The 24,120-nt window shown below is 40.5% G+C and overlaps 1 protein-coding gene across 1 annotated transcript in view; it reads right to left on the bottom strand.

Moving 5' to 3' along the window:
* The window catches only part of Btbd7 (BTB domain containing 7), a 68,501-nt gene that overhangs the window by 5,980 nt on the left and 38,401 nt on the right, over window positions 1-24,120 (bottom strand). Inside the window, exons 4-10 of the mRNA XM_042692548.1 lie at window positions 23,625-23,833; window positions 21,314-21,389; window positions 13,013-13,173; window positions 9,298-9,441; window positions 5,670-5,859; window positions 2,410-2,588; window positions 205-657 (exon numbers count right to left, since the gene is read on the bottom strand). Coding sequence (XP_042548482.1) covers window positions 205-657; window positions 2,410-2,588; window positions 5,670-5,859; window positions 9,298-9,441; window positions 13,013-13,173; window positions 21,314-21,389; window positions 23,625-23,833 — 1,412 coding nt within the window. The remainder of the gene's footprint in view (window positions 1-204; window positions 658-2,409; window positions 2,589-5,669; window positions 5,860-9,297; window positions 9,442-13,012; window positions 13,174-21,313; window positions 21,390-23,624; window positions 23,834-24,120) is intronic.

Genomic DNA, 24,120 nt, shown 5'->3' with positions numbered 1-24,120 from the left:
TGTAGTGTACAGTAGTATATAGTATTTCTATACTTCCAAGTTTCTTTCTCCTGTTCATGCTTACTTCCTGGCCCTCAAGGGTATGCTTTCAGATTGTAACACTGGTTTCTGCTGAATCCCAGTAAGGCTCTTGCGGCCATGTGACTAGCTCCTAATATCCCATAAACCTCTGGTTTGAGGCAAGTTACCCAGGTGCTGACTTACCACTTGTTTCTCAGATGCCATTGCTGCTGAGGCAGCAGCAGCTGCTGCAGCAGCAGCAGCAACTGTCTGTCTCCCCAGTCCTGTTGTGTTGGTACAATCAGGAGGTGCTGCTTTAATACCTGGCAAATAGACTGGGGGAGGGCCAGCTTTAGGAGCTGTTCTAGAGTGAAACAGCGAATGGTTACAGGGGTAAGAAAAGGAACGTGAAGGGTGCTGACTGGGGAGTCTTTGTTTCCAGCCGGCTTTGAGCTGGTTATGAATTGGGGTGACTGGAGGGTGGTATGGAGGAGGTGGAGGGGGCAAAGGTGGATGGAAGGCCACAAAAGAGTCCAGGTCTGTAAACATGGTTTCTGCAGTAGGTGTACTGTTAACACGACATCTCCCAGGCTGCCTCAAGGTCAACAGTGGACTTTCATCCCCAAAACGTTCATCAGGAAAGAACTTGTGAGGATTCTAAGAAATAAATTTGAAAAAAAAAAGAAAGGATATTAATTAGATTTCATAGATTTATAGGTTGAGTTAAGCAAGGTACCTAAGAAAACTACATTCAGCAGGAGTAAAAAGGTTTAATATAGCCTAAGAAAAAAATTACCTTAATAATAGTACAGGACAGAGTGAAGCTTATGTAGCCCTAAGACACAACTATTGAAAACTGCTCATGACTATTCCAGGAAGTCACCTCTTATGAATTATTTGATAAAACAAAAAGCAGTAATAAAATCTAATTCAAATAGGTCACAGCTAAGAAAATAAGATGAAGCCGGGCACCGATGGCTCATGCCTATAATCCTAGCTACTCAGGAGGCTGAGATCTGAGGATCGAGGTTCAAAGCCAGACCAGGCAGGAAAGTTCGTGAGACTCTTATCTCCAATAAATGGCTAGAAAACTGGAAGTGGTGCTGTGGCTCAAGCAACAGAGTGCTTGCCTTGAGCTGAAGAGCACAAGGACAGTGCCCAAGCCCAGAGTTCAAGCCCCACGACTGACCAAAAAAAAAAAAGAAAAGAAAATGAACTTTATGAAATCAAAGGAAGCAGAGACCTTCAGTTGAGGATCTTTCTAACGAATTCCTGACACAGAATCTTTACATTCTCCATAAGAAACAACTGCAATACACCATTTCTTTTTGTTAAATATGTATTTTTTCTTATAAAGATACTGTACAGAGGGGTTACAGTTACATGAGCAAGGCACCATTTCTTATATATGACTATGTAGGTTAAGATTTTGATAAAACATTATATGAAAATACTTCTATACAATTATGGCATTAAATTAAGTTGCAATTTAGAATGACAAAGGAAACAAAAACTAGAAGAAAACCAGTCTAGAAATATAATCAAGAACCTAAAAACAGTCTGCTGCCTTACCAAGAAACACCAAGTCACATTTATCCTTGGACAAGGACTGATGGAGTCTGGAGTTAGTGGCAAAAAAGTGTTCAAACCACTTTACCAGGCAAAATTAAATTTTATTTCAGGATCCAATTTAATGGCTATGATTATACTACTTTACAAATCCTATCTAATTGTAAAACCAATGTTATTGCTTTCGTACCTACTCATTAGTAGAAATGAGTTTTTATTTTCTTCTGCTAGACTAAAAAAAAATCTCTTCCATGATTCGCATGTTTGCAAAAAGTTATAAGGTATATAGGAGAGAGGAACAGGGGGAAGGAAACGGGAACAAAAATCAGGAAAACCTCTAAGTATGGTAGAAAGCTAAACTCTAAATCCAGTGGCCAAGCCAGAGAGTGAGCCAGTGAGGTTTGGAATGTTCTTCCTTGGCCATCTCTGTGGCCATCTCAAGTGGTAGAGTGGCAGCCTTGAGCACATAAAAGCCAAGTGGACAGCTGGGTACTGTGGCTCATGCCTGTAATCCTAGCTACTCAGTGGCAGTCACCAATCAGATGCTTGTCATGTCCCAGGGACATAGCCACTACATATAGTATTCCCTATCTTCACAATAATCCATCTATACAGAGGGAAAGGAATGCTCAGAGTGGTTAAGTAACTGGATTCCAGTGAGCAAGTTGGTAAGCAGAAGAGCCAGTTTTAAGCTGGTCTACTCAGCCACGTATCTTTCACCAGGCAGTGACAGGGCACATAGAAAAAAAAAAGAAGTAAACCCAAATTCCTTAGTATGTTTCAACACGGCCTGACTGATGATCAAGGGCCAACACCTTACAACAGCAATGTGTGTCCTACCTGTAAAAGCTCTGCCGCAGCATCTGCAAGCCCAAACTCTCTCAGTACTCGAATCTGGATTTCATAGCTGACAGTGGCACCCTCACCGCAGTTGAGTGCATAGGCTCTCTGCACCTGTTCAGTGTGCCGTAGTTCCTGTAGGCGCCTGACCATGTCTTTCATAATCAGGAGACGAGGAACTGGAAAGAGAAAAACACCCATTAGACAAAATTCCTGACCTATATAAGACTAATCTATGAGCACAAGGAAAAATGCATATGCTTTGTATCAAAATCTCTCTTACACACACACACACACACACACACACACACACACACACACACACACACACACACACACACACACTTTTTTTTGCCAGTCCTGGGGCTTGAACTCAGGGCCTGGGTACTGTCCCTGAGCTTCTTTTGCTCAAGACTAGTACTCTACCACTTGAACCACAGTGCCACTTCCAGCTCTTTCTGTTTATATGGTACTGAGGAATTGAACCCAGGGCTTCATCTGTTCTACACAAGCACTCTACCACATTCAAATATTTTTATTTCATTATTAAGGTCTCGGTAACCTGGGCTTATACTCACAGCCTAGATGCTGTCCCTTAGCTTTTTTGCTCAAAGCTGGTGCTTTGCCACTTAAGCCAAACCTCCATTTGTGGCTTTCTGCTGGTTAATTAGATAAGAGTCTTATGGATTTCCCTGTACCAGCTGGCTTCACATTATAGTCCTCATATCTCAGACTCCTGAGTAGCTAGCATTGTAGGCATGAGCCACTGGAGTCTGGCAAATTTTTAGATACTATTTTAATTTCCTATCAACAATATCAATTTATATGCCTCTATTTTTCAAGGTTTTAAAATTGCATTGTGCCCAAGAAAAAGCTCCCAATTATGTTATTTTAGACCACAGCTTAACTAAAACTTGACTTGCATTTGTCTGAATGTCAAGACATGTAGTGTAATTGACACAGTGCTTGCCTAGCAAATGCAAGGTCCTAGGTCCAAATTTCAACACTGCAAATAAATAAAGTTCTTTTACTCAAATTGTTGTTTTGACACCTGACTATGCAACAGGGACTCAACTTGGGTATTTAGATGCACAGAATGGAAGACATGATCCCTGTCCTCAAAAGGCTCTGGTTTCAGTGATTGTGAACTGAACAGGCACAGTATAAAAATGAGCAAAGAATATGGAAAATAAGGCACAAGCAGCCAGCTCCTAAGTAGAAGTACAAGTGTGAAGTGTTAAGACGAGGCTGGAACACAAGTAAAGGTAGAACATAGAGAAGTACCAGTAGTCATGCACATGGGGATGATAGGATCAGAGCTGTAGGCTTTGGCCTGAGGGATGCCTCAAGCTGGCAACCTACTTTTTTTGGCAGGCCATGGGGCTTGAACTCTGGGCCTGGGCTCTGTCCCTCAGCTCTTCAACTCAAGGCTAGCACTCTACCCCTTGAGCCACAGTGCCACTTCCAGTTTTCTAGTGGTTTATTGGAGATAAGAGTCTCACAGACTTTCCTGCCTGGGCTGGCTTTGAACCGTGATCCTCAGATCTCAGCCTTCTGAGTAGCTAGGGTTACAGGCTTGAGCCACCAGCGCCTGGCTGGCAATCTACTTATGTAAGTTTCACTGGAACACACCTATTTTTTTTGGTATTATCTATGTCTGTGAGAGATGAGTAGTTGGATAGTCTGTATGTCCCACCCATAAAGCCTAAGATACTTAACGTTCCTTTACTGAAAAAGTAAAGGGAGATAAAGGGAGACATGAGGATATCATATCGTAAGATTTAAGGATTATAGTTCAAAGGTAGCTTGGAGAAAAAAGACTTTTATTTCCAATTAAACAGCAAAAACCTAGAACTAGAGCTGTGGCTCAAGTGGTAGAGTAGCAGCCTTGAGTACATAAAAGCCAAGGGACAGCTGGGCACTGGTGGCTTACACCTGTAATCCTAGCTACTCAGGAGGCTGAAATCTGAGGATTGCGGATGAAAGGCAACCCAGGCAGGAAAGTACGTGAGACTCTCATCTCCAATAAAAACCACCAGAAAACCAGAAGTGGCGCTGTGGCTCAAGTGTAGAGTGCTAGCTTTGAGTTGAAGTGCTCAGGCCCAGAGTTCAAGTCCCATGACCGACCAAAAAAAAAAAAGCCAAGGGACAGTGGCCAGGCCTTGAGTTCAAGCCCCACTATAGGAATACATGTGTACACACACATGCATGCATGCATGCACACACACACACACAACCTCACAAAACAACAATAACAACAAAACTGAAAGAGTTCCCATCTCTGTGGAAAAGATAGGTTGGTAGGAGAATAGGCTCAAAGTGGTAGAGCAGTAGCCTTGAGTGAAAGAACTCAGGGACAGTGCCCAGGCCCTGAGTTCAAGCCCCATGACCAAAATAAATAATTCAACACTGTTTTTGAATTTCTAGTTTTCAACAGAAGTGGTTTTATTCTACAGGGCATCTGGCAATATCTAGAAATATAAAAAAAGTTTCCAAACCAATGTCACAAGAATAAGGGTATATGTGTGTATGTGTGCTACTGGCATGTAGTATGTATAGGCCAGAAACACTGTTGAATACCTAGCCATACAGCCCCCTAATATTCAGAATTATCCAGTTCTAGAGTTGAGAAATCTTAGGCTAAACTGAAAAGCTTATAGTAAATAATAATTACTCAGTGGTGTCCATCTATAGTCCCAAACTACTTGGCAGCCAGAATCAGGAGAATCACATGAGCCTATGAGTTTGAGATCAGTCTGGATAAGGTAATACTACTACTACTACTACTACTACTACTACTACTACTACTACTACTACTACTACTACTACTCTCTCTCTCTCTCTCACACACACACACACACACACACACAAAGATTTTAATATTAACAAAAGTCTTAGCTCAGAAGTATTCTTTAAGGAGAATAAGGCATAGAAAGAATTGAAATGTGGAGAAGAGTAGCATACAAAAAGGGCTGGGAAGGTGGCTCAGTGGTAGAGTGCTTGCCTTGCATGCCTGAGGCCCTGGGTTCGATTCCTCAGCACCAAAAAGAAAAAAAGCTGGAAGTGGAGCTGTGGCTCAAGTGGTAGAGCCCTAGCCTTGAGCTGAAGAGCTGAAGGACAGTACCAAGGTCCAGAGTTCAGGCCCCACAACTGGACCCCCCCCCCCCCCCCAAAGAAAAAGGGCTGGTGATCACTAGCAATTACAAAAATCCGTAAGATCCATCATTTAACTGTGAGGTCTGACTAAAACAATGCCTTACCCGGAATTTCATTGGCTACAACCGAAGGAGGGCTTGACTGGTTACTGCTCATCTGCTGGTGGCTGATCATGTGGCAGCACTGTGGCACGGCATTGCTGACCATATAGAGAGTGTCTGGAACGTTGGACATTCTAACCATTCGCAGTCTCACAAGGTCTGTCTGTTCCACCATCATCTCATCCAGGACTGACTAAAATAATAATAGTTCAGAATAAACAGAATTTGTCAACTTTTTTGTGTTAATATTTATAACAAGATTACTACATTTAATAAAAGGTGAATTCACTTATTGTTGCTCATTTATGAAGTTTAAAATTAGTGATAAGGGGGCTGGTAAGGTGGCTCAGTGGTAGAGCGCTTGCCTTGCATGCATGAGGCCCTGGGTTCAATTCCCCAGCACTACATAAGCAAAAAGAAAAAAAGCAGGTAGTGGCGCTGTGGCTCAAGTGGTAGAGCGCTAGCCTTGAGCTGAAAGCTGAGGGACAGCGTGCAGGCCCAGAGTTCAGGCCCCACGACCAGACCCAAAAATAAAAAAATAAAATAAAATAAAGTTAGTGATAACGAAGTGGCACTATGGTTCAAAGTGGTAGAGTGCTAGCCTTGAGCACAAAAGCTCAGGGAGAACACCCAGGCTTTGAGTTCAAGGCCCATGGCTGACAAAAAAAAAAAAAAAAAAATTAGTGATGAAAGAAGCCAAAAATAGTGGTACATGCCTGTAATCCAAGCATTCAAAAAGCTAAGGCAAGGGCATGAGTCTGAGGATATCCTTATGAGGCAAGATTGAGTTTATGGATAGCCTAGGTGAGAACAGTGAGACCCTACTAAAAACAAAAACAAATGAAAACCAACCAGACAAAAAACCTACTAGCTATTATGGAAGTAGATATCAGGAGGATCATGGTTTGTGGCTAGCCTAAGCAAAAAGTTATCAAGACCACATCTTAACCAACAAGCTGAACATGGTGGTATATGCCTATAATTTTACCTACACAGGAGAAATAGGTAGGAAGATAAGGGTTTAGGTGGCTACAGGAGGTAAAAGCATGAGTTTCTATTGGAAAAATAACTAAAGCAACAAGGGGCTGGGAATACTTGCCTAGTAAGTAAGAGGCCCTGACTTCAAATACATATACACATACTGGTGAAAAGGAGAAAAGTACTCCCTTCTGAAAAGATATAATCATCTTTTGAATAATTTCCTTTAAATTAGAAGATTTGAAATGAAAAGATTTGAAAGATATAAAATTAATCAGAAACGTTATACGTGAAATTATTATAAAGAAAACAATGTATCTATATGATGGGTATCAAATCCAACAAAAATGCTCAAAATATAAACTATTAAAAGACTGACACTAAATTTAATGAACCTAGAAAGAAGCCTTTGTCAAATTAGTTTCATATTCATCTATGTCACCAAATTACAGAATGACCCAAATGAAGTAATATATGAACACTTCCCACTTTTACTAGGGGAGAAAGATTATCAAATTTGGAATGCACATAGCCTTCTGCAGCATAGAGGAAGAACTCTAAAGCCTTCTGATGAAGCTTCCTCTGGAGGTTGTTTTTTTTTTTTTGTACTGGTACTGGGGCTTCAACTCAAGACCTCTGGGCTTTATTAAGGACTTTTTCATACAAGGCTGGTGTTCTACCAGCCTCACCTCCATTTCTGACTTTTTTGCTGGTTATTTGGAGACAAGAATCTCACAGATTTGTCTGCTCAAACTGGCTCTTAATCACAATGCTCAGATCTCAGCTTCCTCAGTAGTTAGGAATATAGGTGTGAGTTACAGTTGCTGGGCTTCTGATGGAGTTTATTAAAACTTGATCTTTTAAGGGCTCAGCAACATCAAGCACTTAAGTCAAATAGACATCTCACAAATCCTTTTATTCATCTTAAACTAAAATTTGAAGAAATACATGAGAAAGCTTTTATGACAATAAATTCTATATCCAAATATATTTAGTCTGATACATTTATTTCAAAAGCTTACTGGTTATTTCTGACTTTTAAGGATTAATAGAGCCAAAGGCCACCTTAAAGTTCTTATGTGTGAATACATCAAATAAAACTACAGTGTTTCATTTTCACAGTGCCATATTTTCCTGAGGAGTTCTTTATATTACAGTATCCACAATGAAACTGTTTACTTTGGGGCTTGCAAATTTATCTTAGTTTGTATGCCTTAAAAGCTCAACAGCATTCTTTACCTTTTGTCTTGTATGTAAGTTTATCAGTTTTGGTGAGAGTAAGGGGGAGCACAGAAATGGGGGGGGAGGGGACAAAGGATGAACAAATACAGCAGTAGTATTCACTAGCTACTACGTTGAAAATGAATTATACAATGTGAGGGAGGAGTGATTGGGAGGGAAAAAACTGGGAGAAGATGAGGGAAGAGGTGACATTGTTCGAAAAGAAATGTATTCGCCGGGTGCCAGTGGCTCATGCCTATAATCCTAGCTACTCGGGAGGCTAAGATCTGAGGATCATGGTCCAGCCTGGGCAAGAAAAGCTGTGAAGCTGTTATCTCCAATAAATCATTAGAAAACTGGAAGTGGTGAGCGCTAGCCTTGAGCTGAAGAGCTGTGGGGCAGCACCCAGGCCCTGAGTTCAAGCCCCATGACCAACAACAACAAAAAAATGAAATGTACTCAAGCTGGGAATGTGGCTTAGTGGCTTGCCTATCATGCATGAAGCCCTAGGTTTGATTTCTTAGTACTACATAACAGAAAAAGCTGGAAGTGTTGCTGTGGCTCAAGTGGTAGAGTGCTCACTTTGAGAAAAAGAAACTCAGGGACATTTCCTAGGCCCTGAGTTCAAGCCTCAGGACTAGCAAAAAAAAAAAAAGTACTCAATACCCGACTTATGTAACATTTGTAACTCCTCCAAACATAGCCGTATATAGCCTTTACAAAAATTAAAAACAAACAAATAAAACCCACAACAACAGCAAAGCAGGTAGATGTTTGTGGCCCATGCTTATAATGCTAGCTACTCAGGAGGCTGACATCTAAGGATTGTGGTTTGAAGCCAGTCCAGAGAGAGGAAAGTCCACGAGACTGTTACCTCCAATTAACCACCAAAAAAACCCAAAAAACAAAAAAAAAGGGAAGTGGAGCTGTGGCTCATTAGGTAAAGCACTAGTTGTAAGCTTTTAAGAAACAGAGCCCAGGCCTGAAGTTCAAGCCCCAGAACTAGCCTTGAGCTAGTTTAAAACAAACAAACAAAAAACCCCTCAATGTAACTTCCAATGGTCAGCTACTCTGGAACCATGTTCCAAGAGATCATGTGTGTCTTTGCTATAGAAGTCAGATAAAATAATTGGTTTGCTTTCACAACATTCTCCTACCCTTAAGATCATAAAATACAATGATTTCGGTAAAATCACAACAATTTGCAAGTCAATTGGCAACGTATCTGAGAAAAGTTCAGAATGAATTTTTATGCTCCATAATTAGACATTTCAGAAAAATACTCTGTTGAATAGTCAAACTAGAATTTACTTTCATTTTTTCCTATTACTGGGCATTTTGGTTAGGTCTAAATATTTAAATAATTCCAACATAAACAAACATCTTGTGCATAGTCTATAATAAGTCACTTATCTTCAGACATTTTTGTTACCTTTGCTTCTTCTACATAAGGAGAAAAAAGCCGTGGACGGACGTATATGCCAGCATTTTTCTGACGTAACCAGGCATTTGACTTTCCACCCTCTGTTGTTGGAAGCATGTCTGATGGAGGAGTACTAATCAAGCCTCTTTTCATCTTGAAAAGAATTTTTAGATGATCAAGAGATATATACAACATTATAATACCAAGATCAAAATATTTATACCTACAAATGTATATAATTTACCATTTAAATACAAAATTAGAAATGTGAAATATAGTATTATTTCCAAATGCTTAATAATATCCAAAGGGATCAGCAAAAAGAATGTACTATAATTTTCTATTTTTCTCTAACTAGAATGGCATTAATTAAAACCCAATTAAGTTGGACTAACAACATTTAATGAAAACTGATTTTTTACCTCTTGCTCATCCCTCACCCATCTCCAACCAAGAGAAAACATAGACTTGGCACTGGACACCATACAGTAGGCTCTAAGAGAAGACAGACTTGGTTCAAACACTACCTCCTCACAGTGAAGTGAGCACTGACTTATTCTACTTTAAGGGATCATATATAACTTTTCGAGAAAGTGGAGTGCTGTCCACTTAACTGTATGTGGAGGCTCAGTTGTTTCTTTATTAGTGTTGAAAGAATAAGAACAATTAGCTCTTAAAACCTTCATTTAATACTTATTCGATAAAACAAGGATTTTCTGTACTAAGAAATGAGGATTTAAATTTACCCTCCCCTGCTAATGAATTAATACTGTAGCACCATGATTTGTGTTCATTAGGCTTAATTCCTATTTTAATAAGACTTTTTTCCTTGGACAATTTTGCCTTATCTGTTATGCTAGAATCACAGATTAGACATCAGTGTTTGAAAATGTTTATATTCTAGAAGTTTCAGTTAATACCTGTAATCCTACCATACTAAGTAGGCTGAGACCTAAGAATCAAGGTTCAGAGACAGCCCACACAGTGGTAGAGGGTTAGCCTTGGACAAAAAAGCTGAAAGACAGCAGCCAAGCCCTGAGGACTAGCACCAAAACAAACAAGCAAAAAAATAAAAAAAATCTCCCTACAGATTACCAGAAGAAAATAGTATAGGCAAGGACTTTTTGGATAAAACCTCAAAAGTATGGTTAACAAAACAACAAATAGACAAATGGGATTATCCAACTAAAGGCTCTGTATAGCAAAGGAAAACAATCAACAAAGTGGAGAGAGGTTACAGAATAGGAGAAAACATTTGCAAACTAGGTATCTGACAAAAATGAAATAAGCCAGGCAAGGAAAGATGAATGCAGGTATAATCTCACTCATACATGAAATAAGAGTTGATCTCATCAAAGTTGACAGTAGAAACTAAGCACTGGTAGCTTAAGTCTATAATTCTAGCTACTGAGAAGTCTGAGAGCAGAAGAATCTTGGTTTATTGGCCAGCAAGAAAGAAAATTTATGAAACTTATGAAACTCTACCTAGCCTTGAGCTGAAGAGCTGAGGGACAGCGCCCAGGCCCAGAGTTCAGGCCCATGACCAGCAAAAAAAAAAAAAAAGGGGAGGGGGGAGCTGTGGCTCCAGTGGTTGAGCAACATCCTAGCACGTGGAAGGTCTGAGTTCAAACTCCAAAATTGTCCTGAAAAAGTTGAGAGTAGCATAGCTGTTACTGGAGGCAGTAGGTGGAGGGCCGCCAATGGGTTCAATAGTATCATTCAGAAAGAGTTAAGTTCTTTTTCTTTTTTTTTGGTTGGTCATGGGGCTTGAACTCTGGGCTTGGGCACTGTCCCTCAACTCTTTAGCTCAAGGCGAGCGCTCTACTGCTTGAGCCACAGCACCACTTCCGGTTTTCTAGTGGTTTATTGGAAGTAAGAGTCTCACGGACTTTCCTGCCCAGGCTGGCTTTGAACCATGATCCTCAGATCTCAACCTCCTGAATAGCTAAGATTACAGGCGTGAGCCACTGGCGCCCGGCATCGGAAAGAGTAAGTTCTAAGTGATCCTTTCCATAGTGGTGTGGCTACAAATAACAACGCACTATACACTTCAAAATAGCTAGAAGAGCATTCTGAATATTTTCAACACAAAGAAATATCAAAGTGATAGATATGCTAATATCAAGCTTTGATGATTACACACACTATTCACATAATGAAACATGTATCCCATTATTACATAAATTTCTATGTAAGACAAAAAAAAACAAAAAACTACGTTTACAAGTATTACATTAAATGCATTCACTTATGAGGGACTAACATTTTTTCCACCCATTAATTCAAACAATTCTATTAGTTAAAAAACAAAACAATAGGGGGCTGGGAAGGTGGCTCAGTGGTAGAGCGCTTGCCTTGCATGCATGAGGCCCTGGGTTCAATTTCTCAGCACCACATAAGCAAAAAGAAAAAAGCCCAAAGTGGCGCTGTGGCTCAAGTGGTAGAGCACTAGCCTTGAGCTGAAGAGCTGAGGGACAGCTCCCAGGCCCAGAGTTCAGGTCCCACGACCGGACCCCCCCCAAAAAACAAAAAAAACCCAAAAAACAAAACAATGAAGCTAAGTGCCAGTGGCTCACGCCTATGATCCTAGATATTTATGAGGCTGAGATTTGAGGTCTGTGGTTAGAAGCCAGCCCAGGTGAGAAACTCTGTGACTCTTAACTCCAATTAACCCCCAAGAAGCTACATGTGGAGCTGTGACTCAAGTGGTAAAACACTAGCTTTAAGCACAAAAGCTTAAGAACAGTGCCCAGGCTCTAAGTTCAAACCTAGGACACACCAACAACCCTAAAAAACATGAAATATCAGTGCCATTAATATTGAAATGGTCAGAAGTACAGTCAGAAGGTCTATGTATCCTTTTCTTCCTCCCTCTCTCCCTCTCTCCCCATTTCTCTCTTCTGGTCAGTCATCAGGACTGGGCGTTGTCCCTGAGCTCCTTCGCTCAAGGTTAGTGCTTTACCACTTTTGAGTCACAGTGCTACTTCTGGTTTTCTTGTGTTTAATTGGAGATAAAGTGTCATGGACTTTCCTGTGACAGCTGACTTTCAACTGTGATCCTCAGATCTCAACTTCCTGAGTAGCTAGGATTACAGGTGTGAGGCACCAGTGCCTAACTTTTATTTTTTTTGGTGTCAGTACTAAGGCTTATACTAAAGGCCAAGGCACTGTGCTTTTTTGCTCAAGGCTAACACTCTACCACTTGAGCCAGAGCTTCACTTCTGGCTTTTTGGTAATTAGCGGGAGATAAAACGCTCACAGACTTTCCTGTTTGGGCTGGCTTTGAACTGTGTTCCTCAGATCTCAGCCTCCTGAGTAGCTAGGATTACAGGTGTGAGCCAATGGTATCTGGCTTCCATGAATCTTTTATATGAATCAATCCTCTAGCTGTCTTGACTTGTTTCTGTACTTGAAGAGTCTCCATTTTCCTCTTATAATAAGGATCTACTTGATCTACACAGAAAAATGATTAATTCTACCTGGAACTATACTCTTATAAGACCTATTTACCAAGTCAACTCTCACCTATCAAACATTTATTTGTACTATGTGAGGACATTGAGGCCACAACATTGCATAAAACAGACATTTATTTCTGTCCTCATGGAATTTGCAGTTTCACAATACTTTTTTAGAAGGAGAAATTTTTTGTAATGACTGAAAGAAGAAAAGCCTGGCATTTTGCTTTCTCATGGAAGGGATTTAAATGAAAGAAGCCACTTACTGCATCACTTAATACTTCGCTGTTTATAGGTAAGATGTGTTCAATCCGCACAAAAGGTAAAAGAGAAGAAAGAATCTCTCGAAGTTCTTCCATGTCCAGGTCCCGTCTTTTCACACCTCTTTTGTTCACACTATGTGCAGTGCCACTCAGTAAGTTTGGTTCTAAGAGACAGAAAATTCAAAGTCTCCAACCAAATCCAAATTTCAGGAGACAGGCTGTTTTCTCCATACACACTCTACATTCAGTATCATTCTATGTATATCACTATATTTGCTTTCACGGGATGTAAAAACATCTTTTTTTCTTTTAAAGCAGCTTATTTAGATAAAGAAAAAGTATAATAACCAAGAACAGCAATATTTTTTCCTAAAGAATAAAAGTCTTTCCTATCAACTAACTCAAACTAGGAAAGATGACAATCTATCAACATCTGGAGTTTGATCAAAAATGTATTTTTTTTTTTTTTTGCCAGTCCTGGGGCTTGAACTCAGGGCCTGGGCCCTGGGCCTATAAAAATCATAAAACTTGATAGAAGACTAACACCTCTCAGAAGGCTGAGACCTGGATGATCAAAATTCAAAGCCAGTCCAGGCAGAAAAGTCCTTTCAATACCATCTCCAACTAACCTGCAGAAAAGTAGGCTGAAGGTTTGGGCCTAGGGATAGAGTGCCAGTCACAAACAAGCAAGCTAAATGAGCACCAAGCCTGAGTTCAAGCCCCAGTAGTCACACACACACACACACACACACACACACACACACACACACACACACACACACACACACACACACACACACACACACACACACACACACACACACACACACACACACACACACACACACACACACCTTGATAGAATTAATATACATTAGGCTTTCCTCCTTTGGATACCAAGTGATTGATACGTGTTAAATTGTTAGCGAATACATATACTAATGAGCAAACTAAGCTGCATGCTGTACAATGCCCTTATTTTATTTTAAAGTAGTCCAAAAAGTCAGACATTTTAGGGATACATTCTTGGCTGGGAATGTGGCTTAGCGGTAGGATGCTTGCCGAGCATACATGAAGCCCTGGGTTCGATTCCTCAGCACCACATAAATAGAAAAAGCCAGAAGTGGTGCTGCGGCTCAAGTGGTAGAGTGTTAGTATTGGCTTTGAGCAAAAGAAGCTCAGGGACAGTGCTGGGGCCTGAGTTCAAGCTTCAAGACTGGCAAAAAAAAAAAAAAAAAAAGAAGGGGGTGGGGTCTATCAGGAGTGCTAAAGGGCATAGTTCAAGTGACAGAGAACTGTCGATCAAGTGTGAGGCCCTGAGTTTCAAATCCAGCACTGCTAAAAGAAAAAAAGATTTTTATGAAATCTTACTGCATGTGTGTGGACCCTTTGAACTCTGACACGTAATGAATGTCCATTGTTCAGAGCAGAGAATGTTTTCCTTCTTGACTATTAATGAAAAGGGAAGATGTAAAAATACAGATTTGCTTATAATACTGGGAAGAAAAATAATATAATTTTGGAAATCTTTAATAATGTCTTTAATCTAGGGGGCGGGTTATCTCCTTTTTCTTAAAAATAATAACATTGGCTGGGCATTGATGGCTCAGGAGGCTGAGCCTAGCTACTCAGGAGGCTGAGAACTGAGGATCGTGGTTCAAAGCCAGGAAAGTCCGTGAGACTCTTATCTCCAATAAGCCACTCAGAAAACTGGAAGTGGTACTGTGCCTCAAGTGGTAGAGTGCTAGTCTTGAGCTAAGGAGCTGAGGGACAGATCGTGACTAGGCCCAGAGCAAGCCCACGACCGACAAAATAAACTAAAATAAACATTGACATAATGACTGGTACATCTCATTGTTGCAATGGGTCCACCTGTGTCCCTATTTAAACAATTTGTTTTTTCCCTTCCCCTCCACAAATTATACCAACATCAAATACAGTGAAAGCAGAGGTTATACCGTGGGAGAGGGACATACAAAGCAACAAAAAAAATTATCTTATAAATATGTTAGAAACAATCGCAAGAAAGAAAAACCATTTGAATCTTTATCTTGGGGTTCATTTCACAAATTTGGTGGGGGTGGGGTGGGGGTGTGTGTGGGGGGGAGATGGGAAGGGATGGGAAGGGGAAACAAAGGAGGAGGCAACAATGCTTGGTAAGAAATGTACTCACTACCTTGCCCATGTAATTGTAACCCCTCTGTACGTTATTTTCACAATTAAAAAAAAATAAAAAATAAAATAAAACAAACATTGAAATGGGGTGGGGGGAAAAGTAAAGGAAAGGGTGGGTGACATTGTCCAAAAAGAAATGTAGTCATGGGGCTGGGAAGGTAGCTCAGCGGTAGAGTGCATGCTTTGCAAGCATGAGGCCCTGGGTTCGATTCCTCAGCACCACATAAACAGAAAAAGCCCGAAGTGGCACTGTGGCTCCAGTGGTAGAGCGCTAGCCTTGAGCTGAAGAGCTGAGGGACAGCGCCCAGACCCAGAGTTCAGGCCCCATGACCGGCTAAAAAAAAAAAAAGAAATGTAGTCATTACCTGACTTATGAAATGGTAATCCCTTTATGTAACACCTTAGTAATAACAAAATTATATTAAAATATTAACATTGATACTTGGGAAGATTGTGGTTCAAAGCCAGCTTGGGCAAATAGTGAAACTCCTACCACAAATAGTATCTGAGCATGGTGGGCTACACCTGTCATTCTAGCTATACGAAAAGTATAAACAGGATGATTGTAGTTCAACAAGCCAGCCTAGGAAAAACCTAGGAAAAGACCCTATCCTATCCTCAAAACAATGAAAGCAACAAGGGCTGGGGTGTGTGTCTCAAGTGACAGAGCACCTGCCTAGAAAAGTACATGCCTGAGTTCAATTTTCAGCACCACAAAAACAAAACAACCCAAAACTTCATTCATGAATATAGTAAATGCTGGATTTTTACAAGTATTCTATAAGCAGTCTGTATCTTCCTCTTCTTCTGTTTTTTTTTTTTTGGTCGGTCACAGGGCTTGAACTCTAGGCTTGGGCGCTATCCCTGCGCTCTTCAGCTTAAGGCGAATGCTCTACCACTTGAGCCACAGCGCCACTTCCAGTTTTATTCTAGTGGTTTATTGGAGATATAAGTTCTAAGGACTTTTCTGCCCAGGCTGGCTTTGAACCATGAAACTCAGATCTCAGCCTCCTGAGCAGCTAGGATTACAGGCTTGAGCCACGGGTGCCCAGCTTTTTTTTTTTTCCCGGTTGGTCATGGGGCTTGAAGTCTAGGCCTGGGCACTCACCATCCCTCAGCTCTTGAGCTCAAGCAAGCACTCTACTAGTTGAGCCACAGTGCCACTTCTGGTTTTCTGGTGTTTAATTGGTGATAAGAGTCTCATAGACTTTCCTGCCCAAGAAGGAATCCTCAGATCTCAGCCTCCTGAGTAGCTAGGATTACAGGCGTCAACCACCAGTGGCTGGCCTGGATCTTCTTTAAATCATGTGATGCAGCATTTTTTACAAGTTTTTTTTCTGGAGTCATTCAAATAAAGAATAGTTACAACTGTGTTATAACTGCCTTGTTATGATTTGGATTTATACATAATTAATTTCCCATTTTGGTAATGGGGATCAAACCCTGGGCCTCATACATTCTAGAAAGGTGGTGCTGTACCACTGGGCTATCCTACCAATCCTCAAAACAATTCTTTTCCTTTAAGCAGTGCTTTGTTTTCATATGAAATATTATGTGAATCCCCAAGTAAGTAATAGGTATGAACCACTTTTATAAAAGGTGGTGAAAAAAAAATGTGGCCTTTCTGGCTTAGCTTCCTTCTTATCCCTAGCAGAGGAACTTTCCATGCTAATCTCACAATGAAAACTACTGTTTTCTTTCTTTTTTTTTTTGGGTCCGGTCGTGGGGCCTGAACTCTGGGCCTGGGCGCTGCCCCTCAGCTCTTCAGCTCAAAGCTAGCACTCTACCACTTGAGCCACAGCACCACTTCTGGCTTTTTTCTTTTTGCCTATGTGGTGCTGAGGAATCGAACCCAGGGCCTCATGCATTGCAAGGCAAGCACTCTACCACTGAGCCACCTTCCCAGCCCCGAAAACTACTGTTTTAAACTACTGTTTTAAAGGATATTTTATCCCTTAAGGCTGCTTTTATTTGATCAAAGTAAATATGTCCTTTCATTACGACCAGCCTCACATCAATGAACCAATGGCCTTTAATAATGATTATGAAGTTAAAGGCAATGATTCTTCTTACTTGGGTATATAGTTATGTCCTACAAAATTCACACAAATAGTGACTTAATGAAACCAAACCACTGCTCCTATGAAAACACAGTGTTAATTTCCTATAAACCTCTGAGCAAAGCAGTTTCATCAACTGATTAAGATATGACTTTGTTTTACATGTTTCTATTTAAAGACTTCTTATAACATATATTCTTTATTTAATACTGAATTCATATGAGGTCAACAGCACAGAAACTCAGGTTCCAGTGACATTTATATAACACACATTATGAACAAGAAACATAAAAAAGGGTACTAAATAGACTGTGAAAAGGACACTTGTTTACAGTAGATCTGAAAGAAGATGAAGCCTTGGTGTCTTGTTCAACTTCAGCTGGGGATGTGTGTACTAGGTAACAAGCATTTATTTCTTACTCTTTGTGTGCTCTTAAAAATGGCAGGAATGGATTTTCAAGTTACAAAAATATTTTTTTTTTTTGCTAGTTCTAGGACTTGAACTCAGAACTTGGGCACTGTTCCTGAGCCTCTTTTGCTCAAGGCTAGTGCTCTACCAACTTGAGCCACAGTGCCACTTCCAGCTTTTTCTGAGTAATTTAATGGAGTTAAGTACTGCCAGGGCTAGTACCCATCTACATTTTTCAAAGCAGGATAATTTGCAAATAAAATTTTGCAGCCAGGTTCATGCCTGGAATACTAGCTACTCAGGAGGTTGAGATCTGAAGAGTATGATTTGAAATCAGTGTGGGTAGGAAAGTCCACGAGCTTATCTTCAATTGACCACTAAAAACAACAACAAAACAAAAACAAACAAACAATCTTAAGTGGAACTGTGGCTCAAATACTAGAGTGCTAGCCTTACCCAGGCTCTAAGATCAAGCCTCACAGCCGGCACACAGAACCTTCCCCCTGGGCTCCCCCCACAATTCCATGAATGGATTTGGCATTATAAAAAATTTTTAAGCTGGGCTCCGGTGGCTTATGCCTGTAATCCTAGCTACTACTCAAGAGGCTGAGATCTGAGGATCATGGTACAAAGCCAGCCAAGGCAGGAAAGTCCGTGAGACTCATCTCCAATAAACAACTAGAAAACCGGAAGTGGCACTGTGACTCAAGTGGTAGAGTGCTAATCTTGAGCTGAAGCGCTCAGGGAGAGCGCCCAGGCCAAGAGGTTAAGCCCCACTACCAAAAATAAATAAATAAATAAAATTATTTTTTAAGCTGGGTGCCAGTGGCTCATGCCTGTAATCCTAATCAGGAAGCTGAGATCTTAGGATCATGGTTCAAAGTCAGCCCGGGCAGGAACGTCTATGAGACTTTTATCTCCAATTAACTACCAGAAAACTGGAAGTGGTGCTGGGCTCAAGTGGTAGAGCGCTTGCCTTGATCTGAAGAGCTCAGGGACTGTGCCCAGGCCCAGAGTTCAAGCCCCACAACCAACAAAAAAATAAGAAAAAGATTAAAAAATTTAAGATTCAAAACATTTTAAGTTTGCTGGGAGTTGGTGGCTGATGCCTATAATCCTATATACTCAGGCTGAGATCTAAGGATCCTGGTTCAGCTGGGAAGGTGGCTCAGTGGTAGAGCGCTTGCCTTGCATGCCTGAGGCCCTGGGTTTGATTCCTCAGCACCACATAAGCAAAAAGAAAAAAGCCGGAAGTGGCGCTGTGGCTCAAGTGGTAGAGCACTAGCCTTGAGCTGAAGAGCTGAGGGACAGTGCCCAGGCCCAGAGTTCAGGCTCCCTGACCGGAACCAAAAAAAAAAAAAAAGATCCTGGTTCAAAACAAACCCAGGCAAAAAAATCTGTAAGACTCTTATCTCCAATTAACCACACAAGAATAATATAAACCAGAAATGGAGGTGTGGCGCAAGTGGTAGAGTGCCAGCCTTGAGTGAAAAAGCTAAGGGGCCTAAGGCCCCAGTACCGGCATAGAAAGAGAGCAAAAAACAAAATTAAATCTGAGCTGGTGTCCTATAATCCTAGCTACTCAGGAGTCTAAGATCTGAGAATTGAGGTTTGATACCAGCCTGGGCAGAGAAATCTTCGAGTTCAAGCCCTAGTACTGGAAAGAACACACACATACACACACACACGCACACGCACACGCACGCATAAAATTCAAGTAGTTAAAGCTTTTTACAGAATAAAGAGAAATAAATGTGGGCAAATACAATAGAACTGATTTTGTTTCCTAGTGCTTGGGTACTAGTATATTAAAGGGACACTACTGAAAAGGTTTGAAGCCAGGTGCTGGTGGCTCACACCTGTAATCCTAGAGATCTGTGGATTGAGGTTCAAAGCCAGCCCAGGCAGGAAAGTGAGACTCTTATCTCAATTAACTAGTAGAAAACTGGAAGTGGAGCTGTGGGCTCAAAGTGGTAGAGCACTAACCTTGAGCACAAAAGCTCAGGGACAGCACCCAGACTGAATTCAAGCCCCATGAGCAATGAAAGTGTGTGTGTGTGTGTGTGTGTGTGTGTGAGAGAGAGAGAGAGAGAGAGAGAGAAAGGAAAAGAAAGGAAAGAAAGAAAAGGTTTAGCTGGGTACTAGTGGCTCACACTTATAATCCTAGTTTCTCCACTGAGATCTGAGGATCATGATTCAAAGCCAGACTGGGCTTTATCTCCAATTAATGACCAGAAAACCAGAAGTGGAGCTGTGGGGTGCTACCCTTGAGCAAAAGAGATCAGGGACAGTGCCCAGGCCCTGAGTTCAAAGCCCACAACTGACAAAAATCAAACTAAAACCCCCAACAATTTGGTAATCCTAGCTACTCAGGAGGCTGAGATCCGAGGGTTCAAAGTCAGCCTCGGCAAGGAAAGTCCGTGAGACTCTTATCTCCAATAAACCACTAGAAAACCAGAAGTGGCACTGTGACTCAAGCAGTAGAGCACTTGCCTTGAGCTGAAGAGCTGAGAGACAGCACCCAAGCCAAGAGTTCAAGCCCCAAGACCGACAAAAAAACAAACAAACAAAAAACAAACTCACCATCTTATCATTTTGACCTTTTTTTTAAAAGTCAGTACTAGGATTTTTAAAAAGTCAGTACATGGCTTTTTCCATTTATGGCAACTGTCTTATCAGTTACACCATGGCTAACTGGAGGCAAGAGAATGTCTTGGATTTGTCTGCCTGGGTTGGCTCTGAACCATGTTTCTCATATCGCAGCCTACTGAGTAGCTAGGATAGGTGTGTACCACTGACACCCAGTCATTCTCACAATTTTAAAGTATGAAATCCAGTGGCTTTTCATACATTCATATTGTTGTGCAATCATGAACAATAATTCTAGAAATATTCTATTAACAATAAGCTTTTGTAATACTTGATTACATAACTTTTTAAAACTGTGAAATAAAATTTTGATATATTTAACAACATATATATAACACCTCTTCTCTTGACTATAAAAACTTCTATTTCCACACCACTGAATAGTGTTCAATACTGTATGCATGTATAAATATGAAATATAATAAAAAATATGATATACTATAGAAATATAAATATATATATATTCTTTTGTGAGTACAGGGACTTCACCTCAGGACTTTGTACTTTCTGCTTGGCTGTTTTGCTCATAGCTGGTACTCTAACAATTGAGCTATGCCTCCAGTCCAGTCTCTTGGACTCTAGCTGGCTTTGAAGGTTGATTCTCAGATATCAGCCTCTTAAGCATCAATGAATATAAGTACGAGCTACTAGTGCCAGGCCAAAACTGTTTTTTTTTGTGGTTGGTCTTGGGCTTGAACTCAGGGCCTAGGTACAAGCTTTATGTTGTCAGGGCTAACACTATCGTTGGAGCCACAGTTTCACTTCTTGCTTTTTCTGGTAGTTAACTGGAAATAAGAGTCTCATGGTCTTTTCTGTCTGGGCTGGCTTTGAATCATAATCCTCAGATCTCAGCCTTCTGAGGTAGCTAGGATTACAAGTGTGAGGCACTGATGGCCAGATTGGTACTGTTTGTAAGACTGGCATACTGCATGCATTGCAGTAAGCTTTGGGATATAAAACCCCTAACAAGATATGTAAGCTGATTGGCACAATCTAGTTGTCTTAACTTACCTCTGTCTGCTATTCTTTTCATCAACTGATGCTCTCCCCATTTAATCAGATATTTAAGGATATCTTGCTCGCTTGCCTATAATAAAAGATGGTTTATGTTTATTATAGTGACTTTTTCTAGGTTAAATGTAAATACACAGTACAACTTACCATGTTTTCCTCTTTATACTGGCTATCTAAAATTTCATAATTCTGTTTCTGGTTCATTAACAACAAATGTACAGAAATTAATTCTGTGGTCTCCTATTTTAAGTGTATTTTATCGTAGTAAATGGGTTTTCTACAGTTACCTTAAGATCTTCCTTGGGGATAAGATGTAGATAAATACATAAAAGTAAAAAACGCAGTGCTACCAGGGACTACTACCTAGCAAAGATGGGAAGAGAGGTTGAAATCTCTACTAGGAATTTTGCAGGTTTTAAGGGACCTTTGAAGTATAATCTGTGAAATGGCAATGAGCCCCTTATTTCTTTTTTGTTTTTGTTTTTTTTTTTGGGTCCGGTTGTGGGGCCTGAACTCTGGGCCTGGGAGCTATCCCTCAGCTCTTCAGCTCAAGGCTAGCGCTCTACCACTTGAGCTACAGCGCCACTTCCAGCTTTTTTCTTTTTTCTTATGTGGTGCTGAGGAATCGAACCCAGGGCCTTGAGCATGCAAGGCAAGCGCTCTACCACTGAGCCACCTTCCCAGCCCTGGGCCCCTTATTTCTGTTTACTCTTTTTTCCTTATTTCTGTTTAAATTTTTTTTTTTTTTTTTTTTTTTTTTTGGGTCTGTGGGTTGAACTCTGCCTGGGTGCTGCCCCTCAGCTCTTCAGCTCAAGGCTAGTGCTCTACACTTGAGCCACAGAGCCCACTTTCCGCTTTTTGTGTTTATGTGGTGCTGAGGAATTGAACCTAGGGCCTCATGCATGGGAGGCAAGCACTCTACCTCTGAGCTACTTTCCCAGCACCCTGGTTACTATTTTTAAACCTAGGCTGCACTCTAAGATTTTAACTGTCTACAAGGAATGCAAAGCTCCTAAATAAAGACAATTACCTGAGGTAATTGACTAACTCCCACAAACAACTAGTCTTGACAGGACAGCAAGACAAGATTAATGAACAAAGGTTCCCACAAATCAAGTCCAAGTGTGACATTTGGATGGCAACCAAAGCAATGTTGCAGAAAACACACAGATCTGAATTTAACTTTTCCTTTCATTTTCTGACAGAGATGTTGACATTTCATAATTTATCTAGCAAACACACAAAGATGTAGGAAGCAGCTCAACTGATTTGGTTCCATCACATTAAAACTGCTATATATTTTTTGGCATAAAATTCATACAGCCAATGCAAAAACAAACCTTAAACTTAAAAAAAAGCTTTGCAAGGCACTAGTGGCTTACACCTATCATCCTAATCAGAAGGCAGAGATCTGAGGAACAAGCTTCAAGGCCAATCCAGGCAGACAAATCTGACAGACTCATCTTCAATTAACCAGCAGAAAGCTGTACATGAACTGGGGCTCAAGTGGTAAGAGCGCCAGTCTTGGGGAAAAAGCTAATCGAGAGGGCTCCAAGTTCAAGCTCCAGTACTGGCACCAAAAATAAGTAATTTTTGATATATCTAAAATTTATTAGTTTAAAATTAGCAAATTAGACTGACATATAAATCAAGCACAAAGCATTTACTTAATTCCAAGTGGGGTGCTGTTGGCTCATGCCTACAATTCTAGCCACTTGGGAAGCTAAAACTGGAAGAACTATGGTTCCAAGGAGGCCAGGCAGGAACGGTTCAAGTCTAAGGCCAGACTGAACTACATAATGAAACCCTGTATCAAAGAAGAAAAAAAATCCTCTCCAATACAAACTTGAAAATAACATTGTACTTTGACAGAATACATACAAAACATTATTTTTTTATAGTAGATGAAGCAGGTAAGAAATTGAACGTTTTTACTTTGTGCTTTTTTAAGCTACTGACTACAATCTATACAACTGATATTCAACTAAAAGGAACTATTAAAGTAAATGCATATCAACAGAATATTATTGTTGGGATGTGCCCTTGTCTAGCCTCAACCTCTATTTGGTGTAGTTGGATAGGTCGTGGCCTTGTTCACATTGGTGAGTCATGGAAGCAGTATTCACAATGGGCCAATGAGCCAGAAGGCTTTTGTTGTATAAATATGAAGAGAACATTCCTGGGTGATTTATCACAGCCTATTTCCCTCCCCTTGTCCTACTCCAGACAGAAGAGTCATGGAGAATCGATGGATTTTTTTGGTACAAATATCAATGACAATGAATTTGAGAGGTGTAAAAATGATTACCTGTAGGTAGTCAGACTGGATAGCAGTAAGCAGATGGTCTTTGCTGAGTTCATAAAAAATATCCGAAGTCATGACCTGGGACAATTCCTCACAGAGGAAATGCAAAGCTTGCCGGTGCACCCACTTGGAGCCATATGGATGCGAGCTCCACTTGAGGATGGCAATTAAGGTATCTAATGAGATGCTCTCAGCAATGATATCCTCACAGCCTAAAAGAGAAGGCAAATACTTCTTGAGATTAATCATAAATATTACGTATTGAACATAAGTGTGCTGGCACTATATGTAAAAGTTGTAGTAGTAAAAAAGAACTCAAGGAAGTCACCAAGACTTGGTAGGATAGGATAGCAATAGACATCCATAGGAAATTGGATTCATTACAGAAATGGATCTAGAGAAAAAGGCAAAGAATCTTCATATCTGCTTAATAAAATAAATATTTATGTTTAAATTCAATAGTCTGAGTATGGTAGTACAGTAGAAAACACTGAACCAA

This window comes from Dipodomys spectabilis, unplaced genomic scaffold, assembly GCF_019054845.1.
Source record: "Dipodomys spectabilis isolate Male_0828 unplaced genomic scaffold, ASM1905484v1 ptg000157l, whole genome shotgun sequence".
NCBI classification, from domain to species: domain Eukaryota; kingdom Metazoa; phylum Chordata; class Mammalia; order Rodentia; family Heteromyidae; genus Dipodomys; species Dipodomys spectabilis.
This window is presented reverse-complemented; position numbering and strand designations above follow the sequence as displayed.